The 25104-nt window shown below is 41.1% G+C and overlaps 2 protein-coding genes across 3 annotated transcripts; both read right to left on the bottom strand.

Annotated features, from left to right (window-relative positions):
• Positions 1-3388: 3388 nt before the first annotated feature.
• On the bottom strand, positions 3389-12001 carry LOC139382857 (protein FAM222B-like). 2 transcript variants are annotated; one of them, XM_071127096.1, is made up of 3 exons: positions 11857-12001; positions 9933-10063; positions 3389-9761 (listed from the first exon to the last, which is right to left on the bottom strand). In XM_071127096.1, the coding sequence occupies exons 2-3, from the start codon at positions 10015-10017 to the stop codon at positions 7555-7557; spliced, it is 2292 nt and encodes a 763-aa protein (XP_070983197.1). In that variant the 5' UTR covers positions 10018-10063; positions 11857-12001; the 3' UTR covers positions 3389-7554. The 2 variants fall into 2 exon arrangements, with proteins under 2 accessions (XP_070983197.1, XP_070983195.1); XM_071127094.1 differs by having other exon boundaries at positions 7347-9761; positions 11942-11992.
• Positions 12002-12460: 459 nt separating this feature from the next.
• Positions 12461-24726, bottom strand: LOC139382289 (flotillin-2-like). Its single transcript, XM_071126171.1, has 11 exons — positions 24474-24726; positions 21641-21722; positions 20182-20272; positions 19814-19937; positions 19114-19232; positions 17168-17281; positions 16808-16927; positions 16257-16471; positions 15764-15947; positions 15113-15262; positions 12461-14779 (listed from the first exon to the last, which is right to left on the bottom strand). Exons 1-11 carry the CDS (start codon positions 24520-24522, stop codon positions 14741-14743), a joined length of 1287 nt encoding a protein of 428 aa, XP_070982272.1. The 5' UTR covers positions 24523-24726; the 3' UTR covers positions 12461-14740.
• Positions 24727-25104: the final 378 nt, after the last annotated feature.

Below are 25104 nucleotides of genomic sequence, written 5' to 3'. Positions count from 1 at the left end.
ACAGGACCTTAGAAGACGCATTATAGAGATGCACAAAGCTGGAGAAGGTTACAAAAGCATTGCTAAAGACCTTGGTGTTCATCAATCCACGGTAAGACAAATTGTCTACAAATGGAGAAGATTCAGGACTGTTGCTCCTTTCCTTGAGAGTGGGCATCCTGTGAAGATCACTCCAAGAGCACAAAGGGCAATCCTGAAAGAGGTGAGAAAGAACCCAAGGGTAACAGCAAAATACCTCCAGAAAACTCTACAAACAACGAAAGTCTGTGTTCATGTGTCCACTATCAGAAAAACACTGAACAACAATGGTGTTCATGGAAGGACACCACAAAGGAAATCACTGCTGTCTAAAAAAAAACATTGCGGCACGTCTCAAGTTTTCCCAAGACCACCTGGATGTCCCACAACGCCTCTGGGAAAATGTGCTGTGGACAGATGAGAAAAAAGTACTTAGCGTTGTGCATTTTTCCCAAAAAGTTATGTGTGGAGGAAAAAGGGCACTCCACACCAAAACTGCATCCCAACTGTGAAGCATGGTGGAGGGAGCATCATGGTTTGGGGATGCTTTACTGCCTCACGGCCTGGACACCTTGCAATCATTGTGGGAACAAGGAATTCAAAGTGTATCAAGACATTTTACAGGAGAATGTCAGGGCAGCAGTCCATGACCTCAAACTTAAGAGAGGTTGGGTGATGCAACAAGACAATGACCCGGAGCACACAAGTAAATCAACTAAAGAATGAAGAAGATTCGTGTTTTGGAATGGCCAAGTCAGAGACCTTTATCCAATTGAGATGCTGTGGCATGATCTGAAGAGGGCTGTGCAATCAAGACAACCCAGAAATACTGATGAACTGAAACAGATTTGTAGGGAGGAATGGTTAAAAATTCCTCCTCAACATTGTTCAAGTCTTATAAGCAGCTACAGGAAACATTTGGCAGAGGTTGTTGCTGCTAAAGGAGGATCTACAAGTTACTAAATTCAAGGGTTCACCTACTTTTTCCAGCCTGCACTGTGAATGATTACTCTTGTCTTCAATAAAAATGTGAAAATTACAACTGTTTGTGTGTTATTAGTTTAGTCAGATTGTTTGTCTATTATTGTGATTTAGATGAAGATCTGTCAATATTTTGTGAGTAATCAGTGCAGAAATCCAGGTCAATCCAATGGGTTCACAAACTGTTTCTTGCAACTGTATGTGTTTGTGTGTAAGCATGTGAATTGTTTAAAAGTTTGGATTGTGTGTGTGTGTCCAGAGAGACCACATACTATCCTGGACCCAGAGAGGTACCTGCCCATGTGTCTGAAAGAGAAACTGCACTCAGGAGAGGTGCAGAAGACGGGACTGTCGGCCGGAGATGAAAACCGCATGGTTTCCTAGGCAGAATTTAAGGTCAATGGAGACTTTCAATGGAGATTCTCCATTGAGCATGATTTTCTACTCTAGCACTAGACTTAATCTTTGTCCGGGAAACCGGTCCCTTGAGTACATTCCTATAGTAGGATGAAGGCTAGCCTCGCGAGAATTCGGCATCTGGTTATGTACAGTGCATTGGGAAAGTATTCATACTCCTTGACTTTTTCCACATTTTATTAAAAATACAAAAAATATCACATTACATAATATTCAGACCCGTGCTCCCAAGTGGCACAACGGTCTAAGGCACCTCATCTCAGTGCTAGAGGCATTACTACAGACCCTGGTTCAATTCCAGGCAGTATCACAACCGGCAGCGATTGGGGTCCCATAGGGTGGCGCACAGTTCAAAGGGGGTGACAATCTAGACCCAAACTGTTACAGACATATATCCATCCTGCCCTGCCTTTCTAAATTATTTGAAAGCCAAGTTAAACAGATTACTGACCATTTCAAATCTCACCATACCTTCTCAGCTGTGCAATCCGGTTTCCGAGCTGGTCACGGGTGCACCTCAGCCAAGCTCAAGGTACTAAACGATATCATAACCGCCATCGATAAAAGACAGTACTGTGCCGCCGTCTTCATCGACCTGGCCAAGGCTTTCGACTCTGTCAATCACCGTATTCTTATCGGCAGACTCAACAGCCTTGGTTTTTCAAATGACTGCCTCGCCTGGTTCACCAACTACTTCTCAGATAGAGTTCAGTGTGTCAAATTGGAGGGCCTGTTGTCCGGACCTCTGGCAGTCTCTATGGGGGTACCACAGGGTTCAATTCTCAGGACGACTCTTTTCTCTGTATATATCAACAATGTCGCTCTTGCTGCGGGTGATTCCCTGATCCACCTCTATGCAGACGACACCATTCTGTATACATCTGGTCCTTCTTTGGACACTGTGTTAACAAACCTCCAAACGAGCTTCAATGCAATACAACACTCCTTCCGTGGCCTCCAACTGCTCTTAAACGCTAGTAAAACTAAATGCATGCTTTTCAACCGATCTCGCCCGCCCGGCTAGCAGAAATTGCTAAATTGTAATTACTTCGCTACTATGGCCTATTTATTGCCTTACCTCCTCACGCCATTTGCACACACTGAATATATACGTTTTCTATTGTGTTATTGACTGTATATTTGTTTATTCCATGTGTAACTCTGTTGTTGTTTGTGTCGCACTGCTTTGCTTTATCTTGGCCAGGTCGCAGTTGTAAATGAGAACGTGTTCTCAACTGGCCTACATGGTTAAAGGTGAAAACAGTTGGCCCAGCGTCATCCAGGTTTGGCCATCATTGTAAATAAGAATTTGTTCCTAACTGACTTGCCTAGTTAAATAAAGGTTAAATAATATTTTTTTTAAATACTCTTTACTCAGCACTTTTGGCAGCGATTACAGTCTTGAGTATTCTTGGGTATGACACTACAAGCTTGGCAAACCTGTATTTGGCGAGTTTCTCCCATTCTTCTCTGCAGATCAACAAAGCACTGAGTAAAGCATCTGAATACTTATGTAAATGTGATATCAGTTTGTTTTTACTTTGTCATTATGGGGTATTGTGTGTAGATTGAGGGTGGGGGGTACAATGTAATACATTTTAGAATAAGGCTGTAACGTAACAAAATGTGGAAAAAGACAAGGTCTGAGTACTTTCTGAATTAAATTTTTTTTTTTTTTTTACCTTTATTTAACTAGGCAAGTCAGTTAAGAACAAATTCTTATTTTCAATGACGGCCTAGGAACAGTGGGTTAACTGCCTGTTCAGGGGCAGAACGACAGATTTGTACCTTGTCAGCTCTGGGATTTGAACTTGCAACCTTTCGGTTACTAGTCCAACGCTCTAACCACTAGGCTACCCTGCCGCCCCGCATGCACTGTACATGTTTAGAATGACTCATTGTTTGTATATCCTTTGAAAATTCAATACGTTTCACCTCAAGCCTTGCTGTTACAAATAAAATAAACAGAATCGGTTTTGCAAATGCAAACTTTATTTTGATTAGGGGAGAATGTTTGTGCAAGGCATAGTTTCTGAAGGATAGGCAAACTGGAATAACACAATTCTACAAAGTAGAGAAACATGAGCTTCCCCAACCACTGCCATTCATGTCACATTTCCACTTATGTGGAGCAGAAACTCTCACAAGCACAATTTAGTCATCACAGTCCCACATGCTGTTCTTACAACTGTCTAGAGGGCAGTAGACAACTTTTGTCACCACCTTAAAATAGCATGAGTCATTAAACTTAATTCAATCCAACCTGCCTAAAGAATGTTTGTGTCCAAAATGGCCCCCTATTTTCTAAATAGTACCCTAGGTCAAGTCATACACTATAGAGCAAATAGAGTGCCATTTTGTACACAGTCTGTATCTAGGCTTTGGGCCATGGTGGTAGGGAAAGTTTGGTGACTTTGGTCAGTGGTTCAGTAGCAATCATTCAGACTCCTAACAGTGTCTGGAAACATTGTGGCACGTGAGAACGGACTTCTGTCTAGTATCAGTAGTTACAGTTAGAAGCTTGGGCCCCCAACAATGGATAGAAGTGCACCACTGTGTAGTGTGCACAATCACCTAGGCTATGCTTCACACCCTCTCTCTCTCTCTCTCTCGCGGACACACATTCCATATTAAGTCCAGTGGAGGTACTTCATATGAAATAGTAACTGTAAACCTGATTTTCTCGAGCTGTACAACATTATAAAACAGGTCAAATCAGCTAAAATGGAACGACAGGTACATTGCTTGGTTCACTGTAGCAACAGTTGGTCCATTTCCACTGCAAAGATTCACCATCTCACATTTCTAAAATCCATGACAACACAGTATAAATAGTAACCTTTATTCCACTAGTACAACCCATACATCATTGCTATACATACACACACACACACACACACACACACTATTGTGTGTTCAGACTTGAATTCATTAGCAGCTTCAAGGGCCAGGCACACAACAGTAGTAAGAGCCAAACAACAGAATCTAGCTACCGCCCTCAGGGAAGAAAGCTCAATCCATAAGATTAAAGGTGCTACAAAGGGGACAAGTTCTATCAGGAAGCTTGGTGAATTGCAACAGCATTAGGCTACTTCCAAAACAAAATCTACCCTCTCCCGCAACCCATTTCCCCGTAACATGGAGGAGACTCACTCTTGAGCCTTTTAGTTTCGGTTTTGGTCCACCAGCTTCGTAACAGCTGTAAAAACGATATTTGTTGTTATTGAAAATATATTTCACTGAGATTTAGATGGTGCAATGATTCCCTACACTATTCAGTGCTTATTTTCTCACATACAACTGAAATGGAGGGAACCGTGTGGAATTTTAGCAACCAGGAAATTACGGAGCGATTTTTACATTGGCCGCTTGACCCGATTTCCACCAAATAACACCGCCAAAGTCAAAACAGCTTTCCCATTTCAACAACATGTTGCTCTGGCGGGAGACGAATATCACAGCTAATTGGGCAGGTATGTAATACTATGAAACGATATCATTCCACTATTACTGCAGATATATTATGGCCATTTTATGAAATTACAATGCAAAATCATATGTGTAGCACCTTTAAGGCTACATAAAATGACTTATGACTTTTCCATCTCTTACTGAATGCAGCTAATTGTGAGACGTCGGTTTGCATTGTTTTGTGTCTGATGATATGCTATGGCACCTATGAAGAAAAACCTATGGCTTCAGAATGCAGTGACCAAGGAAATAAATTAGCTAAGATCTAAATTACTGAAGGCTATTTGTCACATAGAAACAACTAAAGAAACGTAGTCTGAAGACCATAGTTACAGCCCAGTGCCACACACACCTATAAAACTCTGCTAAATATTATTCATACTTTTCATCCATTAAAAGGAGGATTTTTACTTAGCAATTTAAGTGTCCTTAAATGAAAACATATGCAGAAACAATTGCTAGTATCATAACTATTTTATATCGGATTCTACACCATGCAGTTTGAGGAAATCCAGCATGGTGTATGTAGTAAGTCATACAACATTTAAGGTGTCGAGGGTAACTAATATAACATTTTAAGGCTTTTTTTCAAGAGTTATCAGGGAGGAGGAATGTGGGGCCATCACAAGAGTAAGCCGTTACCCAAGCTAAACTGAGGAAAACATGCAGCATGCTAGACCCATAGAAATACAATTACTAGAATAACAGAAGTACATTTATTTCTATGGCTAGACCCATCTACTAACATGAGGTAACCTGCATTTAAAAGAACTGGACCTCAGTTCTTCTTTCTAGGTAGTACAGAGACAATATACAATCAGGGTTAGGCTAGCAAGAGAAGGACAGGCGTATCCTACGAAGCAAGCTAGATCTACTCAGGGTTTTCTAAAGCTAGCCAGATTCTGTTAGCGTCACAATCCAGCTCTTATTCGTACTGCGACAGTGGATATTGCTCAGCCGCAGGGTAGGGTAGTAACTGCACATGTATGTCGCACATGGCTGAAACATCAATCCATTGGCGAGTCAGTGCCACATTTTCATTTGTTGTGAAATCAAACATAAAATCTTTCAAATACCACAGACTATGGAATGAAATGGGCTTTTAGAAGCACCATCTTTATTACTTATCGTTGATGCCAACTTGGTGTGCTTATCAATGAACAACCACAAGGACCTTTTCCCCCCACTCCTATCGATAACATTTTATTAAGTTATTAAAAGTGTTACTGGGTGTGAAGTATAAAATCCATTGTCATGACCAAATATGTCATGTTATATATTTTAACATTACTCTTTAAGACAAACAAAAATGTATTAAATATTTAAATCACTAATCTTCCTCAAATGAAAGGGATCATGACGCCATCTTTGCAAGAGGGTGGAAATCTAACTCTGTTGGTCCTCCACTCGTGGCTCAGTCATTTCATTCAGTGTAAGTGGAGTTAGCCTTCCCCAGAGCAGGTTAGTTCTGAAGGATTTGTTGCCAGAAATTTACCTGGCTAAAAAGGTGAGCCACTTTCATATGACCGGTTAACCCGAGTTTAACTCAGTTGACCAAAGTTACCTCTCTAACTCCTCAAACCTGCTTCGTAGGATACCCCTCAGCTTACCAAAACCCCCACAGACAGGCAAAGATCCACAAGGAATTGTTTACAGTAGTGTATAATGGTGAAACAAAGTAGCAAATAACATTAACCCTCTGGTATGTTCAGTTGTACTTGCAAGTGATCAATTTGGTCTTTGCGCACACAGACAATCCCTTTCAAGATCAGGGGATTGATTCTACAGGGTTCACATTATTCTAAGACATTTCATGTTTTTCCAGAAGTGAGCTTTTGTTCCTTTTGTAAATGTTTAGCATAACATCTTGATTCTCCAAGTCTTCATACTGAAAACGTCACCGGTGAAATTCAAGTAGAGACAATTAAAGTAACAGCACACGGTAGGCATAAAATAAACCATTAAAAATGACTTCAAAAGCACTCCGTCTTAAGGCCTTACCATACACAAGAGGACAGGACACAATGGCTGTAGCATTACCTTACTGTATATCGGGAGAGATTGAAGTAAGAATATACTCTGACATTGACCTGATTCATATTAGCATACACAAATACCCCTTCAGCAAATTAGTCCCATTGGGGCATTAAAAAGCATGTATCCTCCATCATGTCTATATGGATTTTTTTATAGATGCATAATTGTAAATGTAAACATAGGACAGGAAAGAAAACCCCATTTTCAGCCACTGTAAAAGGGAGTGGTTGGTTCCATGACAACCTGGGCATAACTGGCACTTATTATGTGGAAAGGAAGTAGCCCTACTATGTTCTCTAACTAGTCCTAGATCACAATAGCGTATCCCAGAAAATACTACAATCAGCAGATATCGATGTTGTGGTATGAGTAAGTATTCCTCATCACCAGAATAACAATATAAAACCTCTCATCTGGCACTAAGGTTTAACAGATACCATTTTAAAGGGCTGAGGACGCATTAAAAAAAACTAGATAAGTCAGCGATTGAACACTGAGAGCAGGAGCAACCGACTAGGGAGAACATTCAATTGATCACTTGCAAGATATCTACATGTTTACACCTGATTGTAACCTTGAATCATTCACCAACCATAACACACGACTGGTGAGGTGAAGAGAGATATCTATCTATCTATAGCCTGGGTGGTGAGCATGGATATTTCTACTGTTACCTAGCTCTGGGCTCTGGGCTGGAGCTCTACTCATGGGGGGCCTGTGCATCTTCCCCATGGCGCCTGGGTTCTGCTGGAACGCCTGGAAATCCCCAGACAGGTAATCAGACACATTCTGCTGCATCAGCTTGGTCTGACCCAGGTCTGGGACCCCGGATCTGGCTCCGGGTCGGTACTGTGATCCTGGTGTGCTGCAGTCTATGGAGGCCCCTGCCGGGCCCCCCTGGAAGGCCATGGGCAAATCCTGTGGGCCTAGACCGTCACTTTTGGCTGCTTGTAGGACACTGCCCCATGGAACCTGCAAGTAACGCCCGTTGGTGTAGCTTGGCATGGTGCCGCCCGCTGGGCCGGTGACGGGTGGCGAGGGGGTTGTCTTGTCTGATGGGTGTTTAATGGGGAAAGATTGTGGCTGCGGGGCCAACAGCTTTTGGGGGTAATTGTGGGTCTTGGCAGGGAAGCCAGGCCCAGAGGGGGCTTCCCTCCTGGGGTTCTTGCAGGGTTGGGCTCCATCAGGCAGATGCTGCATGTGAGCCAGCTGGTGCTGGTTCCAGGAGCGCTGCTGTTGGATTTGCTGCTGTTGGAGCTGATGTTGCTGCTGTAACTGATGATGTTGTTGCTGCTGCTGGTGAACCTGTTGGAGCTGCTGTAACTGATGTTGATGCTGGTGAGCCTGTTGTAATTGCTGCTGCTGTAATTGCTGCTGCTGTAATTGCTGCTGCTGTAATTGCTGCTGCTGTAACTGCTGCTTCGTGTCAGTGTGGAAAGTAGGTGGCATCCGGTTCATGACAGCCATGTTGGGCTGTAGGCCATTAGCACCAGCAGGGCCCTGGGACCCTCCAGGGGCTTTCTCTGTGTGGCCCAGCAGGCACGAGGGAAGGAGGCCAAAGTTGTGGGGTGTGTTGACCCTGGAACTGGCATTGATGAGGAGGTTACGGCTGATGGGACTGGGGTTGGCGATCTGGCCCTCGCACACCGAGGTGGCGCCTAGTCCAGCCCGAGCCTGGCAGAACTGGTTGATCTGGTGCACGATGCTGCTCAGGTCGGTGCCCGGCCGGTTGTGGTGCAGGCCGGCCGCCATGGACAGTGGGATGGTGGAGGTAGATACGGTTACGTTTGGTGGAGCGTCTGCATCTGGCAGCTTCCTGGGGCCATAGGGGGGGCCTGGCTGGGGTTGCAGAGCAATGGAAGCAGAGGGGGAGCCAGGGCCAGCACTGGAGGCCTGGGGGAGAGGCTGAGATGGGGGGAGGCCCTGAGAATGTTGCAGACTGGATGGCTGGGCCTGGGCCACATCAGACAGGTGTCGCAGGCCCTGGGGGAGAGGCTGTGACAGGGGCAGGCAGTGGGGGTGCTGCAGGCCCTGGGAAAGTTGCAGACTAGGTGGAGGCTGGGCCTGGGCTACGTCAGGCAGGTGCCGGAGACCTTGAGCCCGAGCCTGCTGTAGTAAAGCTTGTTGGTGGGGAAGAGTCTGGTGCTGCAGAGTCGGAGGATGAAGAATATGCTGCTGTTGTTGCTGCTGCTGTTGTAAAGTCTGCGTGTGAGGCAAACTCTGCTGCCGCTGGACATTCTGCGGGTGCGCCAGATTCTGCTGTACCGTTTGCAGCTGGGACAAGCTTTGTTGCAGCTGTAAAGTTTGAGGGTGGGCCATGTTCTGTTGCTGTAAAGTTTGAGGCATATTCGGTGGCTGTGAAGTCATGGGGTGAGCCATGTTGTGCTGCAGAGCATGCTGTGGATGGCCCTGTTTCTGTGCCAATGCCTGGGGCTGGGTTTGAGACATGCCCTGGAGGTGGGGGACAGGCTGGGGGAGGTTTAAAGTGCTCTGAGCAACGTATGGCCCGCTGTGGAGGTTCATGGATGGTTTGGGAAGCAGATGGGCTCGGCTGCTGTCCGTGTCTGTGAGGACGCCTTTGCCAGGCGAAGGACGGAGGACGGCCAGGAGGCCCGCTCTGGTGCTGCTGACTTGAGACGGGTAAGAACTCTGGCGCTGGCTGGAGCTGGATGTGTCCAACCCGTTCACAGTGCGGCGGATGTGCTTCCTCTGTGGTACTTTGACACTGTTGGGGAAGATCTTTATGGTCAGAGGATTGTTGGCGACTTTCTTAGCAAAGGCATCCAATTCTGCTGGGGTTGGATAGTTGGCAGATTTCATCTTCTGTGTAGTATCCCCTAGGATGGGAACAAGGATAGAGGGAGGGAACAAGAAATTTTAGCCTAACCAAAGTTAATTAATTCAACTAATAACTGGAACAGATATACAACTCATTAAGTAGAAATATGAAGAGGAAACTGATTTCTCTGATATTATAGTACTCAATTATATCAAATAAAAACACTTACATTGCTGAAGTCCAGTGTTCATCTGCGTGTGGGAGAGAAATCGGGGGGTAGGTTCACCTGATGATGCTGGCAGACAGGCCAGCATGTCACACTTCCACTAATGCAACATGGGAAACGCTCTCCTCACCATGCTGAGAGAGACACACACATCAGCAGTCAAACACCACATTGACCATGTAAAATGACTCAGCCATGAGGCTATTTATTTACTGTACATTATGTGACCGTTCTAAAATGGCAGTCAGTAATCAGCCGGCATTTGCACCCCAGCCTTCAACAGCAAACACACTGCCTGCAGCTAGACAGAGATAGCAGCGGGCTTAATATGGAGACGCCTTTTCTCCTTTCTCAGGGCACAGCAGGACAGACTGCATGATGGCTACCGGCTAGAGAGCCTCCAGCTGCCTTCACCAATCTCTGTGTGTGCATCCCAAATTACACCCAATTCCCTATATAGTGTACTACTTTGACCAAGGCCCATAGGGTGGTGACGAGGAAGAGGCACTCCAAAGACCATTAGTGTCCGGAAGTAATTTAGCCATTCATTATAGTCATTGTGATCTGTAGAGCTGATATTTTCCTGTGCCAATTACCTCATGACGTTTCTGGATAGCTCATTATATTAATAAAGTCTTTAATCAACAACTACAATAGTCAGTTGAAAAAAAGGATACAGTACTGTACATATCTGGCTGTGTTGTTAGAATCACAATTGAGGGTGCAGTATTTTAAAACTAGCATTCAGTTAGCCAGCTAGTTTAGCCAGGGAAAACGAGCTTGGGCCAACAGTAGTGTGCATGTGTACCAGCTGGGCACACATGCACACTAGGCTAATTCAGGAAACAGATAGTAGTTTTTATGCCCTGATATAAGGAACCGGCTGCGAAAAGTTTGATTAAACAATTCAGACTGAAAAGAATAAGTCAGATGACTTATATTTAAGGAGCAAGTCGATATACAATCTCAAAATCAGCTGTAACTGTCAACAGTAGAACAAAACTCAAAAGGATGTTTGAGTGAACCCTGAATACAGAAAATTAATGGTGAATTTCCTTCCGGACACAATAAACTCCTCACCACTATATAGGGAATAGGGTACCATTTAGGTATGTGTGTCAATAGTTTACAATACTAAGCAATGCAGAACAGCTTTGTGTTATGTATGTAATGGTGCCTTGTCACCCAGAACCCTTTTCAGTTCCGAAGCTAAATGTGACAGAATTCAGAAGTCCCAATGACTCAAGCATGATACGTCTTACACTGTAGCTGGTTAGTGTATCCAGCTGACCAGTTCTTGAAAATTATGGACATGTAGCTACTAGTTACAATAAATATAGTCAGTCAGATGACTGGGTCTACCAGAAATGTTACTGCATCATTGCGTAAATATCAATAACACTAGTCATTCAACGTGGTTGTAGCCTAGGTAGGGCTTCTCTGATCTAGAATACCAGGACATGCATATAACTACCTCGCTAGTTATGAACAAAGAATTCTTAAATATTATCTAGCTGGTGTCATCTTTGAGCAGCATTGTCTAGTAGTCAATAGACCATTCAAAATGTAAATGAACACTAGCTAGCTACTTAGCTACTGTACTGACAATATTTGCGTGCCAAAAAGTATATATTTTTTCAAATGTATAATATAACCCTGGAATTGTAGTTCTAAATCTGTAACGTTACTTAACTAGCTACCTTCTCGTGTAACTGTAGCCTAAGTTAAGCGGTTAATAAAGAAGCAAGCCAATGATGAATGCTAACAAGCTAGTGTTAAATACCTCGAGTCATAGCACCACAAAGCATTGAACACTTCTTTGTACTGCTAGCGATCAGCTAGGCTAACTAGCTAACGTTAGCCAGCTACTGAAGTAACACTTTTGCTAAAGGAAACACCAAAAACAAATAATACGCTAAATACTTACTCCCCGCGAAGTCAAGAGAAAGGCATTTGCGAAAACGTCATTTTAGCGAGATGATCGAACATAGATATTTTGGTTGTTAGCTCACCGATGCCTTATTTCTGGTATTTGCTTTCTGCAACAGCAACTTTGAGAACACATGCGCAGTGGGCACTCTGTGGGTTTTAGGACCTTTATTACGCATATTTTAGGTGTGCATACTCAATGCCTGACTAATATTCCTTGAGATTCCTGATGAGATGAAAGTCCTGAGATTCTTCCTGCAAGATGCATTAAAAACGAATTATGATAAGGATTGATTGAATGAGTGACAGGCTTTGGCTCAAATTAATAAAGTATCGCAAGACTAACTGGGGCGGTAACCGAAAAGCGTTGGGCCCGTAACCGAAAAATTGCTGTATCGAATCCCCGAGCTGACAAGGTCAAAATCTGTCGTTCTGCGCCTGAACAAGGCAGTTAACCAACTGTTCCCCGGTAGGCCGTCATTGTAAATCGGAATTTCTTAACTGACTTGCCTAGTTAAATAAAAATCGGGATTTACATGCCATGAATGTTGCAGCTGTCCACATCGATGGAAGATACTGAATTATTAGAAAAAGAGCACAACTATTTGTTGTAATTTTATTAGCATGACAGATGAAGACTGAAATATGGTAATATTGTGTAACATTCACAAATATCTAGTCCTGTTGAAAAATAAAAACATCTACATTGACTCAAAAAGATGGAGTGCATATTTGACACAACAGTAAAGTGATAATTATTTTCACAAAAAGTATCCAAAAAGTAAAAAAGTATCTTTAGTGGATTGTCAAAAAAATAAAAGCTTAGCCAGAACAATGCATTTGGTCATGAAGCCACAATGTAACTCAAAAATCCAAATTACAGCTGTTACACAACTGAAACCTTTTCACAGTATTGGCAAAATTACTTAGATTACAATGGCTGCAATGAAGTAGAGTCAAATCAACTTGAGGGCAGACAAAAAGAAACATTACAGTAACAGTCCTTCACAAGTCGTTTTCATTTGACTAATTAAAACGAACATTATGATATGTCTGGGAGGGGGAAAGGACAAGGAAATATTTTTCCAATCCAAACATCATTTGAGCGATTATATTCTTTATAATTTGCTAAGTGCTTTTTTGTAATCTGTCCACTTACATGATAGCTGGGAGTTTTCCATCTTGATTTACCATTTCCATGATCTCATGTTGAATAGTGCAAGTCTCCAAATCAGTGATGATGGCATCCACATATATATATATATATATATATATAAATAAATGACCAAGATCTGCCGTTTCCCTGTCCTTGTACAAAGGGCTACTCTCCACCTCGGTTAAGATTACAACGTAAATAGTGATACTAAACAACAAGCAGAAAGTTAGTCTTTTACCTCTACGATGACTAACCACAATACAACAAAAAGCCAATATAAATCAGAGATTGTGATTCAGTCTTGGAATGAGCTCAACAAACAGATCATAAACATGGAGGTCATGTGGAATGACAATAGTGTAACAGTACATATACCCATTTTCACAATTATAGATGATTAAAAGACAGATAAATGACTAAATACATTGAACAGCATTGTCTAAACGGGAGTGATATCTTTCTCTGACAAGTGTATGATATACAGAGGTATCTTTAACAAAGATTACATCGTGGACAGAACCTGAAGAGCTGTCTTACATGGCTTAAAATGTACTTATATTACTATATAAAACTGCAACAAGTGTCTGTCATTGTTATAATCAAGTCACACTAATCAATTGAAACATGAAATTAAGAAATCAACAGAATTAACAAAATTACTTCTTAAAAACATATCACAGCTCATATTTTTTTTAAATACCTATTCCTGTATAATAAAAATGATAAGGATCAATGACTAGCATTTGGCTATGAGTTACACCATTTTACTTCTTGGACTCAAAAACCCTTCAATATTTCACATACTGAACTTTTACCAGGACAAAGAGTTCTCAATAAATTACACTACATCATTAGAATCCCACAAAGTACTTAATCTCTCCCTCAAACTTACTTCACGCCAATTCAGAAAGATGCATCATAGCCAAAGAAACAAAAGGACTGCCAATCAGGTTTCTGGGATGAGTATAAAAAGCCATTCATGTTGCTATAAATGAAAGTGTGTTTGGAATAATGTACTAAACAATGTTTACAACATAAAATTAAATGAAAACACATGATTTCTTAAAGAGTGGGAAGAATTCCCAGTTACCCAGAGTTTTGACTAAGTAGAAACCTAAATAAATTATTTGAGGATAGTAAGCAGTGAGCACCTTGTTTCATGTAGCACTTGATACAACTTGTCACCTGATTGTGAAAACCCATAACTCATCATAAAGGACACAAATTAAATCAGTTAAATTAAAAGTTATATACATTAGAGTACAGTAACTTCCATCATGTATAAAATAGTCATATGAGAGCAAGAAGAGATAATTACTGAGTAATAATGAAGTATATAATAGGCACGGTGAGTTACAACTTTGAAAGAAAATCATAGAGGTTGCTCTTCTTGACAGCTGTTCACTGACATGATATGGTAAGGTAGAGACTAGAGAGGTTTATGAGTAAAATCAAAAAGGCTCAGTTCATGCTAAATGATAACAATGTCATGCGATCTACTTATTGTAAAAAGCTTCATGATTCAAAAAGTAGTGAACTCAAAAGATACATAGAGTATATAAAGGAGCAGCGGTACATGCAGATATTCTGGTCCTGTAGAAATTAAGGCACCAGAGGTTTAAAAAAATCCACTTGTTCATATTTAATAAATAAATAATAATTTCAAGGGTATTGAAGGCAGTCTATGAGAGTGCATAAAACAGAGAGTAGAAGGGAAAGATTGTTTTCAGGCCTGAGCATCAGTCATCCTCTGCAGTAGTGGGATCTGTTGAATAGGGAACAAAAAAAATCAATTTAGGCTAGAAAGAGATATTGTATGCTAACATTTCATTTCACTACTTCTGAAAAATTGCATGTAGGTTTGAACAAATCCAGCAGCACCAATAGGATTCTGTAGGACATATTGGCTAATTCATAGAATTAGAATTATTAGAACAGACATTACCACTCTATACAAGTCAACGTTCCACGATGGGTGTAATTATATTTCTATGGACTCACTAATCTGTTTTACCTACCATTTTCACCATGCATGTCTGGTGAACAATACTATACTGACGCTAAGTGAAGTTCCACTTCCTGTCCAGCCCCTAATTACCTTTGATAGGTCAATTCCTGTGAGGGCGTTGACAGACACAGGAAGTTCAGCCAGGAGGCGGTTCACTTCCGCCGTCACATGGTTTCCCTCCCCGCTCAGGATTACTATCTCATTGGTCCTGGCCAGCGGCGCCGCCACCTTGGCTGCAATCTAGGAAGATTCAGGCACATTGAGATGTTTTTATTGTGCTCACATCACAAGACACATTTATGGTATATAATGGCATATTCCATCAACAAATCATCTGACTTCTGAGTCACTTTAAGATGGTGTAATCTGACACTTATACATGCAGGCTACCACCTCTTAACACTGGCTGACAAAGATACCGTAGATAACTACTGGCTGATGACTGTTACTACTGTACTTTGTCCAGTCAGAAATAAAAAGTCAAACATCGGGCATTATTACGGTTACTAGATTATAACTGTTCATTACTGCTTTATTAGTATTAATGTTACTAGGTTTATCTGGGGGCATGTTAATGAGTATGTCTACTGTACATCTACACATTACTACCTCAATATGAATACATCTGTATGAAGGTCTCGTCAAGGCAGTAGTGATTTAATTTGATCAAATCTAAACCATTCGAATGCACGCATGAATACACTGCATTTAAAACAACCAATTAATTCCATAGTCTGTTACCTTGGGCAGGGCCTCCAGGACAAGAGCAGTCTTGGCTGCCTCTCCATACTGCTGGTAAGCCTCAGCCTTCAGTCTCATCTTCTCAGCCTCAGCCTTCCCTATAGCCTCAATGGAGCCAGCCTCTGCCTCGCCTATTCTCCGGATCTTCTCTGCCTCTGCCTGGGCCGTCAGAACCTTCTTCATCCTGAAAGACACAACACACTTGTATCAGAACAACTGGGAAACTAGATTGTTTTCCAAAATAAACAATTTAATTCATATGCTATTATTGTGTAATTACCATTTAACTGCTCACTTGTTAAAAAACAACCTTTTTTTCACAGTTAAATGAAGTGCTACCAATCTACATGTGTAGAAAATGTTTTTGTGATAGAAGACAATGCACATAAAGTTGAGTGGAATCACTACTGAACGACAGTTTGTATGTTACAGCTAGGTAAGCATATAACGGTACTGTGGATATGCTCTGTTATGATATAAAAGCTGTTCCCACTTCTGTCCCTCAGCCAGCTGTTGCATCTTGTATGCCTCTGCCTCGGCAGGCCTCTTCACCATGGCGATGAGCTCCTTCTCTGTGCGGAAAATCTCCTTCTCCTCAATGGTGATCTGCTTCTTCCTCTGAACCACCTCAATCTCCATCTCCTCCAGCCTGATCTTCTGCTGTTCTTTAGCTGCCTGCAGCTCATAGGCCAGCTGGGCTTCCGCTTTCTGGAGACACAGGGACAGAGAGAGACATGACCAAGACGTCCATGTTGAAGCACACAGACAGAGAGACAGGATCATGATCATGCCGTCTATGTTGATAGAGGAGTTTTTAATGTTGAGGTTGGCTGGAGGGAGCGTTTGGCTGCTTAGGGCTATATTTAATGTTAATTCCGGGCTCTCTGATCGCGTAAAATGTTGCATTTACTAAATTACTAACGCCTACTGATAATTTAGACTCAGATGGACCAACATCATAGAATAATTTAGTAGACTGGAATTTCTATCGCACTGTACTCATTTAACTGACATTCAAAAGTGGAGTATGGAGTTCATGCAGACCTTGGTGTTGACTTCTTGGTTGAAAGCAGCCTTCTGCAGTTCAAGTTCTCGTTTGGAGTCTGCCATCTTTGTGTCGGCCAGGAACTTGACATCCATCATCTCCTTCTTGCACTCTGCTTCCTGGTGAGAGAGAGAGAACGAGACAATGAAAGAGAGAGAGAGAGATTTGAATGTACATGAGAGAGAGAGAGAGGGCGAAAGGATGAGGAGAGAGAAACGTATGAGGAGAGGAAAAGGGGAAATTAATAAAATGAACTTACAAACCTTTCAAATGAAATGTATGTACATTAATACAGACAAACATAACCCTATAAATAATTGCCCCTCTGGAATTATTACATTAATTGAATTGAATCTTACTCTTATCCCAGCATCCCTTTCTGCCTCTGCCACACCGATGTCTGCATCCCTCTGGACTGCTGCTGTCTGAGTCTTCCCCAGTGAGCTCAGGTAGTCCACTTTATCATAGACATCCTACAACACACTCACACAGTAGCTCAGATTACCATACACTACCAGAGATACTTGAGGGAACAAAAATGTAAATAAAATGTCCAACATCAACATGTAATAACATCTAATTGATTGGCGCACTTGCAGTAAAGAGCTTGTCATGACGTGGCCCTTTCTGGGTGTAGATTATGGCTTCTACCCTCTCTCACACTCTCTCCTAACCCAGGTTTATCACCTCTGGTTGTAAATACCGGGTAGAAACTACCATGCAGTATTGAGGAAGAGTGTCTCCCAGAACAGAGACTTGGCCAAACTCCTAATCCCCAAAATGAGAGAATTAAACCATATTGCTACTTTTGAGAATAATCCGTGGACACTTAAAGGACAGTTATGACGAGTGTGTTTCATTTGATGATCTCATGAAGAACAGGAAACACACATAACGGTATCTCTTAAAGTGTATATTTCCCAGCTGCCAGGTTAACATCTAAAGATGAACTAGTCAGTAGCCACACCCCCATGAGCCTAGACATCACATTACGCGCCATGGACCGCCCTTTTCTACTGTTACGTATAAAACCAACTCCTGATGAAATTCACATCAGACTAAGCAAACCCCAGCGTGAGCTAAGGTTGCAAATGGCTGAATCTCTAAGACCAAAACATGTCTTAGAGATGCTGGTGTGTGAAGTGGTTTAAACTACAACTCTACCAAAGGACAGGACTATACCACATGGAGCATTGGCTACATGGCTGGGAATGGTTAAACTCTGAGACTATCGATCCCTACAGAATAAGAGCAAATCTTAGATGCTCTTAGATGCAGCTAAAAATGATGTAAACCTAGAACGAGAATACCAACAACCGCCGAAACATCTATTCTATGAAAACATTCCCGAATGGTACTCTTTAGTATCCATTCTAACAACCACAAAATACTTTAATCTTCAGGGAAACGCAACCAGAGAGACTCTGATGAACTCTCCAGCAGACGGACCGGATTCCAACAGAGAAGGCGTAAATATATACTTGCAATTATTCTCGAATGAGCAGCCGTTCATGTGCAAGGATTAGCATTTCAATTAATATAAATGTATACTGTGTAATTAATCTATTTTGTCTTTCCTGCTCTCAGTCTCACCCTTCCCTTTTGTCTACCAAACTGTCATATCGGCTTTACCCACTAGGGACTTTCTTATCATTGTTAGTAAACAATATCTACTGTTTGTTATGTATTTCTGTGATTTGATTAGTTAGTAAATAATTAATGCCAATTTGTATATCGCTGATTCATAATTTATGCTAGTGTTCGTGACGATAACCAATAATTTTACAACGTTCAGATGAGACTGATATAATGTAAAGAATAATTCATGATTGATTGCTATTGATATAAAAGATCTTCAGATCTTTAAGAGTGGATTCGGGAGATAGCCGCTCTATATAAACTAATGCTTCAGTGGTGCTCCAACTTCCTAGTTAATTAAGTTTACATGATTAGTTTAATCACATAATAATAATTATACATAGGGAATTGATTTGAAAATAGCATGTAATCTCATTTAACCATACTAGAGACACGACAAGCTGATAATAAAAAGTGGATCTCATTGACGGGGACTGTGACAGTCTAGGCTAACTCACAGCTATTAGAACTACTAATAATCCATTACTCAATCCTAATCAATAACGGTGAAGACTAGTTAAGTGGAGTCGCCTCCCAATCAACAGGTTTACATCATCCATTAAATGCCATAGGATAAAACACACCAATAAAACAAAAACATTAAAATAAAATTGTGTGTTTAACTGCATTTACCCTCCACACTTCATGGCACCACCAATTGACTCACCTTGATAGTGAAGCTGAGGATCTCAATGCCCATCCTGCCCACGTCAGGTGCTGCCACCTCCCGCACCAGCTGGGCAAACTTGTCCCTGTCCTGGTAGATTTGCTCCACTGTCAGTGTACCTGGGGAGAGGGAAGAGCAGAAGAGCCTGTCAGTCTTTACAACACTGGATATAGACCTACTTCACTTAATTAAGGCTATCCCACATGGTAGTCAAATAATCACTGAAATTCATGGGTATTTACAAAGATAAAATGCATTGATAAAAACACATAGATCTCTAAAGTCATCATCATCATAAAGTAAAACATGAAAATCTCATACAGAACATATAACGTTTACTTTTCAATAGTGCAGTCTATATTCTCAGATTTCAGTTTTGTGGTTTTAGAAGTTACCCTTTCACACATTCAGGCTCTCATTACATTGACTGTCATTTCTACTTTTTTCTAAATTATTTTAATTTAGACAGGCTATATTTAGTACAAAGCTTGAACAAACTGTTTGAAAAGCTACCCATCTGCAATTATTTGTTGTTGAAAAACTACCCATCAGCAAAACCCATGTGTATGTGTGACGCTGAGGTTTAGCCACTGATTTACATCAGCTAACAGAGAACCAAGCTGACAACAACCAACTGAAATCAACAGAAGACCATAATATACAAAAAGTATATATTTTCCTTTGGAGAGATTCTCCTCACCTAGAATTGAGCGTAAATGCCCCTCCAAGGTTTGCAAAACCACTCCTTTGATTTCAGGGACGGATTTGCCCAAAAACTGCTCGCAAGCAATTGCCAAAAGATCATGATCTGTCATCACTTTGATCTGGAGAAGAGATGAAGGAGAGATTCGGAAAGACAGACTGTGGCCTGGTTGCATATGCAAATATGAATCACTGTAATTTAAAAACTTGATCTATGCTGTAAGTTAGTTTACACAAAGAGCTCGCTACAGCTGCAGTTTGTAATTAAAAGATATTCAAATCAATAACAATTAAAATTACAAATAGGTAAGACATTTTCCAATGGTGTCGGTTTCATACAACTGACAAAATAAATATTTTTTTTACCTGTGCCACCCCAGTGACAGTGATGGCGACCCCCTCTGCAGTCTCAACATCCTCACACTTGGGTTGGAGTGTCATAATCTCCAGTGTAATCCTATATGAGGGGGAAAAAGTATTTTAGTTAATGCAGACCTTAAAGGGGCAACCTGCAGTTGAAACAATAACGACACGTTCTCTCCCCACTGTTTCGGGAAAAAGCTAAGGGATGTGGCTGTAGAAATGCAACCACTCAAATACATAGACAGAGCTATGGATACAAGGAGTGACCATCCATGATTTCAAAATGATAGTTTTAACAATCTTGTGAGGCTGTAGTATACAGTGTTTGTTTACATTCGCTTTGTTTACAAACATAGTAAAACAAGCTTATATTTTGCGTTCTGATGGAGTACGACAGTTGAACTAAGCTCATGCGGCCTTTATAAGTTAAATTATTCAAGAATCAATGGTTACATATCATTAACCAAAAATGGATATAGCAACTGCAGATTGTCCCTTTAACAGCACAATAACAGAGGGAGAGGAGAAAAACACTCTGCATCAGTATTATGTGACAATGTCACTGACAACACATCAGGAGCAGAAGTAATGGCATAATTTTGAGGCTCAGCTGAAATATTGTTATCTTATTTCATCATTGAATAAATATCATTGGGAAGTCACATGAGGAGTTTCACAATGGCAACATTTCAGTGATGGAATATTTCTGTAGTGGAATGTTTATTGTTTCTGGAGATTTACTACTTCTATTGCCACCACTTCCTTGACACGCCCCAAACGACTAGTTACTGGCTATTGAGCAAAAATACCCCGAAGAAACCCTAAACAAAACATTGCATGCTTTCATGTAAACCCAGGGGAGAATGCCTTACAGTCAGTTAATAAACAGAGGACAGCACCTAACCTACTGTGAAAAAGGGTAAGAATGGGGCCAAGTGACACACTGGGAAAAAAGGCAGAATAGTGAATGTGTACTGTAGTTTAAGGTGGGGCCAAGTGACACACGGGGAAAAAAGGCAGAATAGTGAATGTGTACTGTAGTTTAAGGTGGGGCCAAGTGTCCTTTGCCATGTTTCCATTTGAAACATCCAGAATTCATTAACACAATGTAGGTCAGTCAGGAAAGTGTGGCAAAGAATAAAATAATAGTATTCCACGCACACACCTCCTGGCTGATTCTTAGTCCGCAGATGATTGGTGCGTTTACTGAATTATAGGCCATCATTGTGGAAATCTACGATAGCTGAAAAACCTGTTGGCGCTGTGTCCATAAATGATTGTGGGTTTCTAAACCTCAGGCAGCCCTTTTATCCAATTTAGTATTTGTATGGAAACATTTGGTCTTATTTATCCATTGAATAAATAAAACAAGCCTCCTCCAGACCATTTGCAAAACAACCCATGATTGCTGATAGACTGATGAAGACAATTCTATAGCATAACATGGCATCGTCGGTCTCACCTTTGAATGTCAGTGATGAGCCACCAGGCCCAGGCCCAGCCCCCCACCATGTAGGTCTTCTCATCTGAGCCACAACAGGCACCTGAGAAATGAAACAGACAAGGCGTGAGTGAGCAGTGGCACACGATTTCCATCAGGGAATGACTATTATTCATCAGCACTCATTACAGATGCTCAGTTGACACCCTTTTTAGTTGTTACCACAACAATTCCTTTGTCTTGGTGCCATGCAATAGCTAGGTTACTACAGGGCCAAATGTAAAACATGTAAAACATAAGCTGCTCATAGACTTCTATAAGGGTAGGCTACATGATTACATAGCCTTGTGTATAATTTCCCTGCAAGCTTAGAAATTTCTTGGCCTTGCACTTGGTAGCTAAGTGAGGATCATATTACAGTGTACATAGCTAAGGATGTAGTAACTCAAACAATCAAAACATGGAAGTGCTGGTATGACTTAGCTCATTCAAAACTATAGTTTTGACCTGAAATATTTTTGTCCCTCACATAGGATTACACCGGAGATTATGATGCTCCAAACCAAGTGTGAGGATGTTGAAAAAATGTTTAAAAAAATAACCTGTCCATAGCCTCGCTTCTCAAGCATATTGCATGACTGTTATTTGGAGTTGTGGTAAAGGCCACCAGCTGGAAAGAGACTAGTTGCCAAATTGCATTAGCAAGGCTCGCATCCCAGTTCAGCAACATTAAAGTGACTGTGTTTCCAGAATTCAAATCAAATTGTATTTGTCACATGCTCTGAATAAAACAGGTGTAGACCTTACCGTGAAATGCTTACTTACAAGCCCTCAACCAACAATGCAGTTCAAGAAATATCCTGCTAAGCATTCAAAATGTACTTTTTGGTTGTCAGGGAAAATGTATGGAGTAAAAAGTACAATATTTTCTTTAGGAATGTAGTGAAGTAAAAGTTGTCAAAAATATAAATAGTAATGTACAGATACCCCCCAAAACGACTTAAATAGTACTTTAATGTATTTTTACTTAAGTACTTTATACCACTGCTATCTTCAGAGGTAGACTGGCCCTGGCAGCTAAATCAATCAAATAATCAATCTATCGATTCACAAATGCGATCCAGTTCTAGAAACAAATACCTTTACTTTCATATCACATCTACATTTCACAAATGCAAAATACACACTTAATGTACACTGTTTTAACCGGCTTTACCATAGTTGCAGCCGACAATATTTTTCAATGACAATATGTTTCTGGCAACCTTCGGAGCACGCGAGTTTGTTAATTAGTACAGGTTGTCCCTCTGTCTTCCGTAAACAGTAAACACGTGTTTTAACATAGAGATATGACTGTGTGGGAACAATAACCCTATAAAAAAGGTGTGTATCAACTTAACATTTTCCTTTTTGAAAATAGTTTATTTGATATGAAAGATCAAGTCCTTATGCTTCTAAAATCCTACCACAATCAAAGCATGTTAATGTTCAGACAGAGTTGCTTTCAACAAAACTCCACACAGAAGACGCCTTCCTCCAATGACTCTTATGTGTAATGTAATAGAACTGAGAGACATGATCAAGGACTAGTAACAACCTAGCTAACTACGTCAGTGAAGCGATATGACTTGTTGTGAGCAAAATCAATGCAATGACCGTTTCATTAACTAGTTAACGTAAACTCACCCCATTCCGTACAAATGTGCACAACCGCAACATTCAAACGAGGCTACAAAGAAAACGAATGGGACTGTAGCGACTGTGTTGACGTCAAAATCTATTTCTATTCAAGCGTTGATCGACATGGTAATGTAACAGACCCTCCGTTACATCGTGACATGTCATGTCGTAACGTACAGCACGCATAAAGCAACTATTTCTGTCTTACAATCAGGTGTAGCACTTCTTAGAAACAAGAAATGGACAGTGGCGGGGGTAAGGGGGATACCTCGTGATTTTTTGCTTCATCATTGCATGCATCATCATTCTCAAATCCGCTGTTTACTTCTAAGATCACTTAAAAACCCGATTCAAATTCGACACAAACCTTCAAATAGGTATGTAATGACACATTATATAAACTCTTTATAGTGTTTTATTTACATTTGAGGTGAAAAGTTGGACAGATCGAGTGAAAAAAAAACTATTTTCCCACATTTAACGGATGTGAAATGGCTAGGTTAGTTAGCGGTGCGCGCTATGGTGACATCACTTGCTCTGAGACCTTGAAGTAGTGGTTCTCCTTGTTCTGCAAGAGCCGCTGCTTTTGTGGAGCGATGTGTGTAGAGGGTCCCTGGTTCGCGACCGGGTATGGGCGAGGGGACGGTCTAAAGTTATACTGTTACACACACACACACATCTCTCCTTCTGCATTAGTTTCGCTTCCCCACCCGCCATTTTTAAAAAGACCCGACGGGGCTCATTGCCTGCTTGAATTATGCAGAAACGGGCAGCGTTTAGGTAATGTAATTGATTCTGTTGGAAAGGGGATAAATTGTGCTTTACAATGGTATTGACATTACAGTTGATCTGGAAGTATTACGTTTTTGGGGCGCTAAAATAAGGGCAATTGTACGGACCAAGGCGATGTACGAGTTTACGTTATACAATCAATCAATCACATTTATTTATTAAGCCCTTCTTACATCAGCGGATGTCAAAGTGCTGTACAGAAACCCAGCCTAAAACTCAAAACAGCAAACAATGCAGGCGTAGAAGCACTATACATTAACTGAACCGTTGGTAAACGAATAGGTTAAAATAACCGTATATTAACAATTAAGCTTGTATGATAGAAAGCTATCTACGTTAGCTTCCTAGCTACAGTAGCATGGCAGGAAGGGGGGACACCTACCAGAGACAACCACGGCTTCATTTGGTCCAACTGTAAGGCAGCTACCCATCTTCGTCTGGCGATATAATCTCTCAAATATACGTGAAACCCTTCTGTATTGTAATATATATTGGTTGTGTGGTTAAATGTCTCTCAATTCGATTAAAAACAGTAAACATTCACAGCGTCTTTGCCACCTTCCTATTAAATCTCCTGCAAGCCCCCGCCCCAAATCAAGACGGTGACGTAGCCTAGCTAGAAGCTACCGTTTGTCAACACGACATGCCCTGCCCACTTCATGGGGCTCTCTCCCTTCGCATGCAGTGTACTAGTAGCCACTAGGTAGTAGCAGTTTATATTGATTGATAAAGAAGGAAATATACTCTCTTACAGAAAGTTCTTAGAAACATAACTTCACAATACATTATAAAGAATGTAATTCTATATGCAAAGCAATACCTTCAGGACTTACTCAATGAATTTAATATAATTTGTGTTTTGTGTTTTGGAGAACATGTCAAGATAGATGTACATTTTATGTTAGAAGATTGCCCCCTGCCGGATAAGAAATGTAATAATACCTTAATGAGAACTTTTTTTAAATTATTTTTATTTCACCTTTATTTAACCAGGTAGGCCAGTTGAGAACAAG

This window comes from Oncorhynchus clarkii, chromosome 24 (assembly GCF_045791955.1).
Source record: "Oncorhynchus clarkii lewisi isolate Uvic-CL-2024 chromosome 24, UVic_Ocla_1.0, whole genome shotgun sequence".
NCBI classification, from domain to species: Eukaryota; Metazoa; Chordata; class Actinopteri; order Salmoniformes; family Salmonidae; genus Oncorhynchus; species Oncorhynchus clarkii.
The sequence above is the reverse complement of the archived record's forward strand: the minus strand, read 5'-3'. Positions and strand labels throughout refer to the sequence as shown.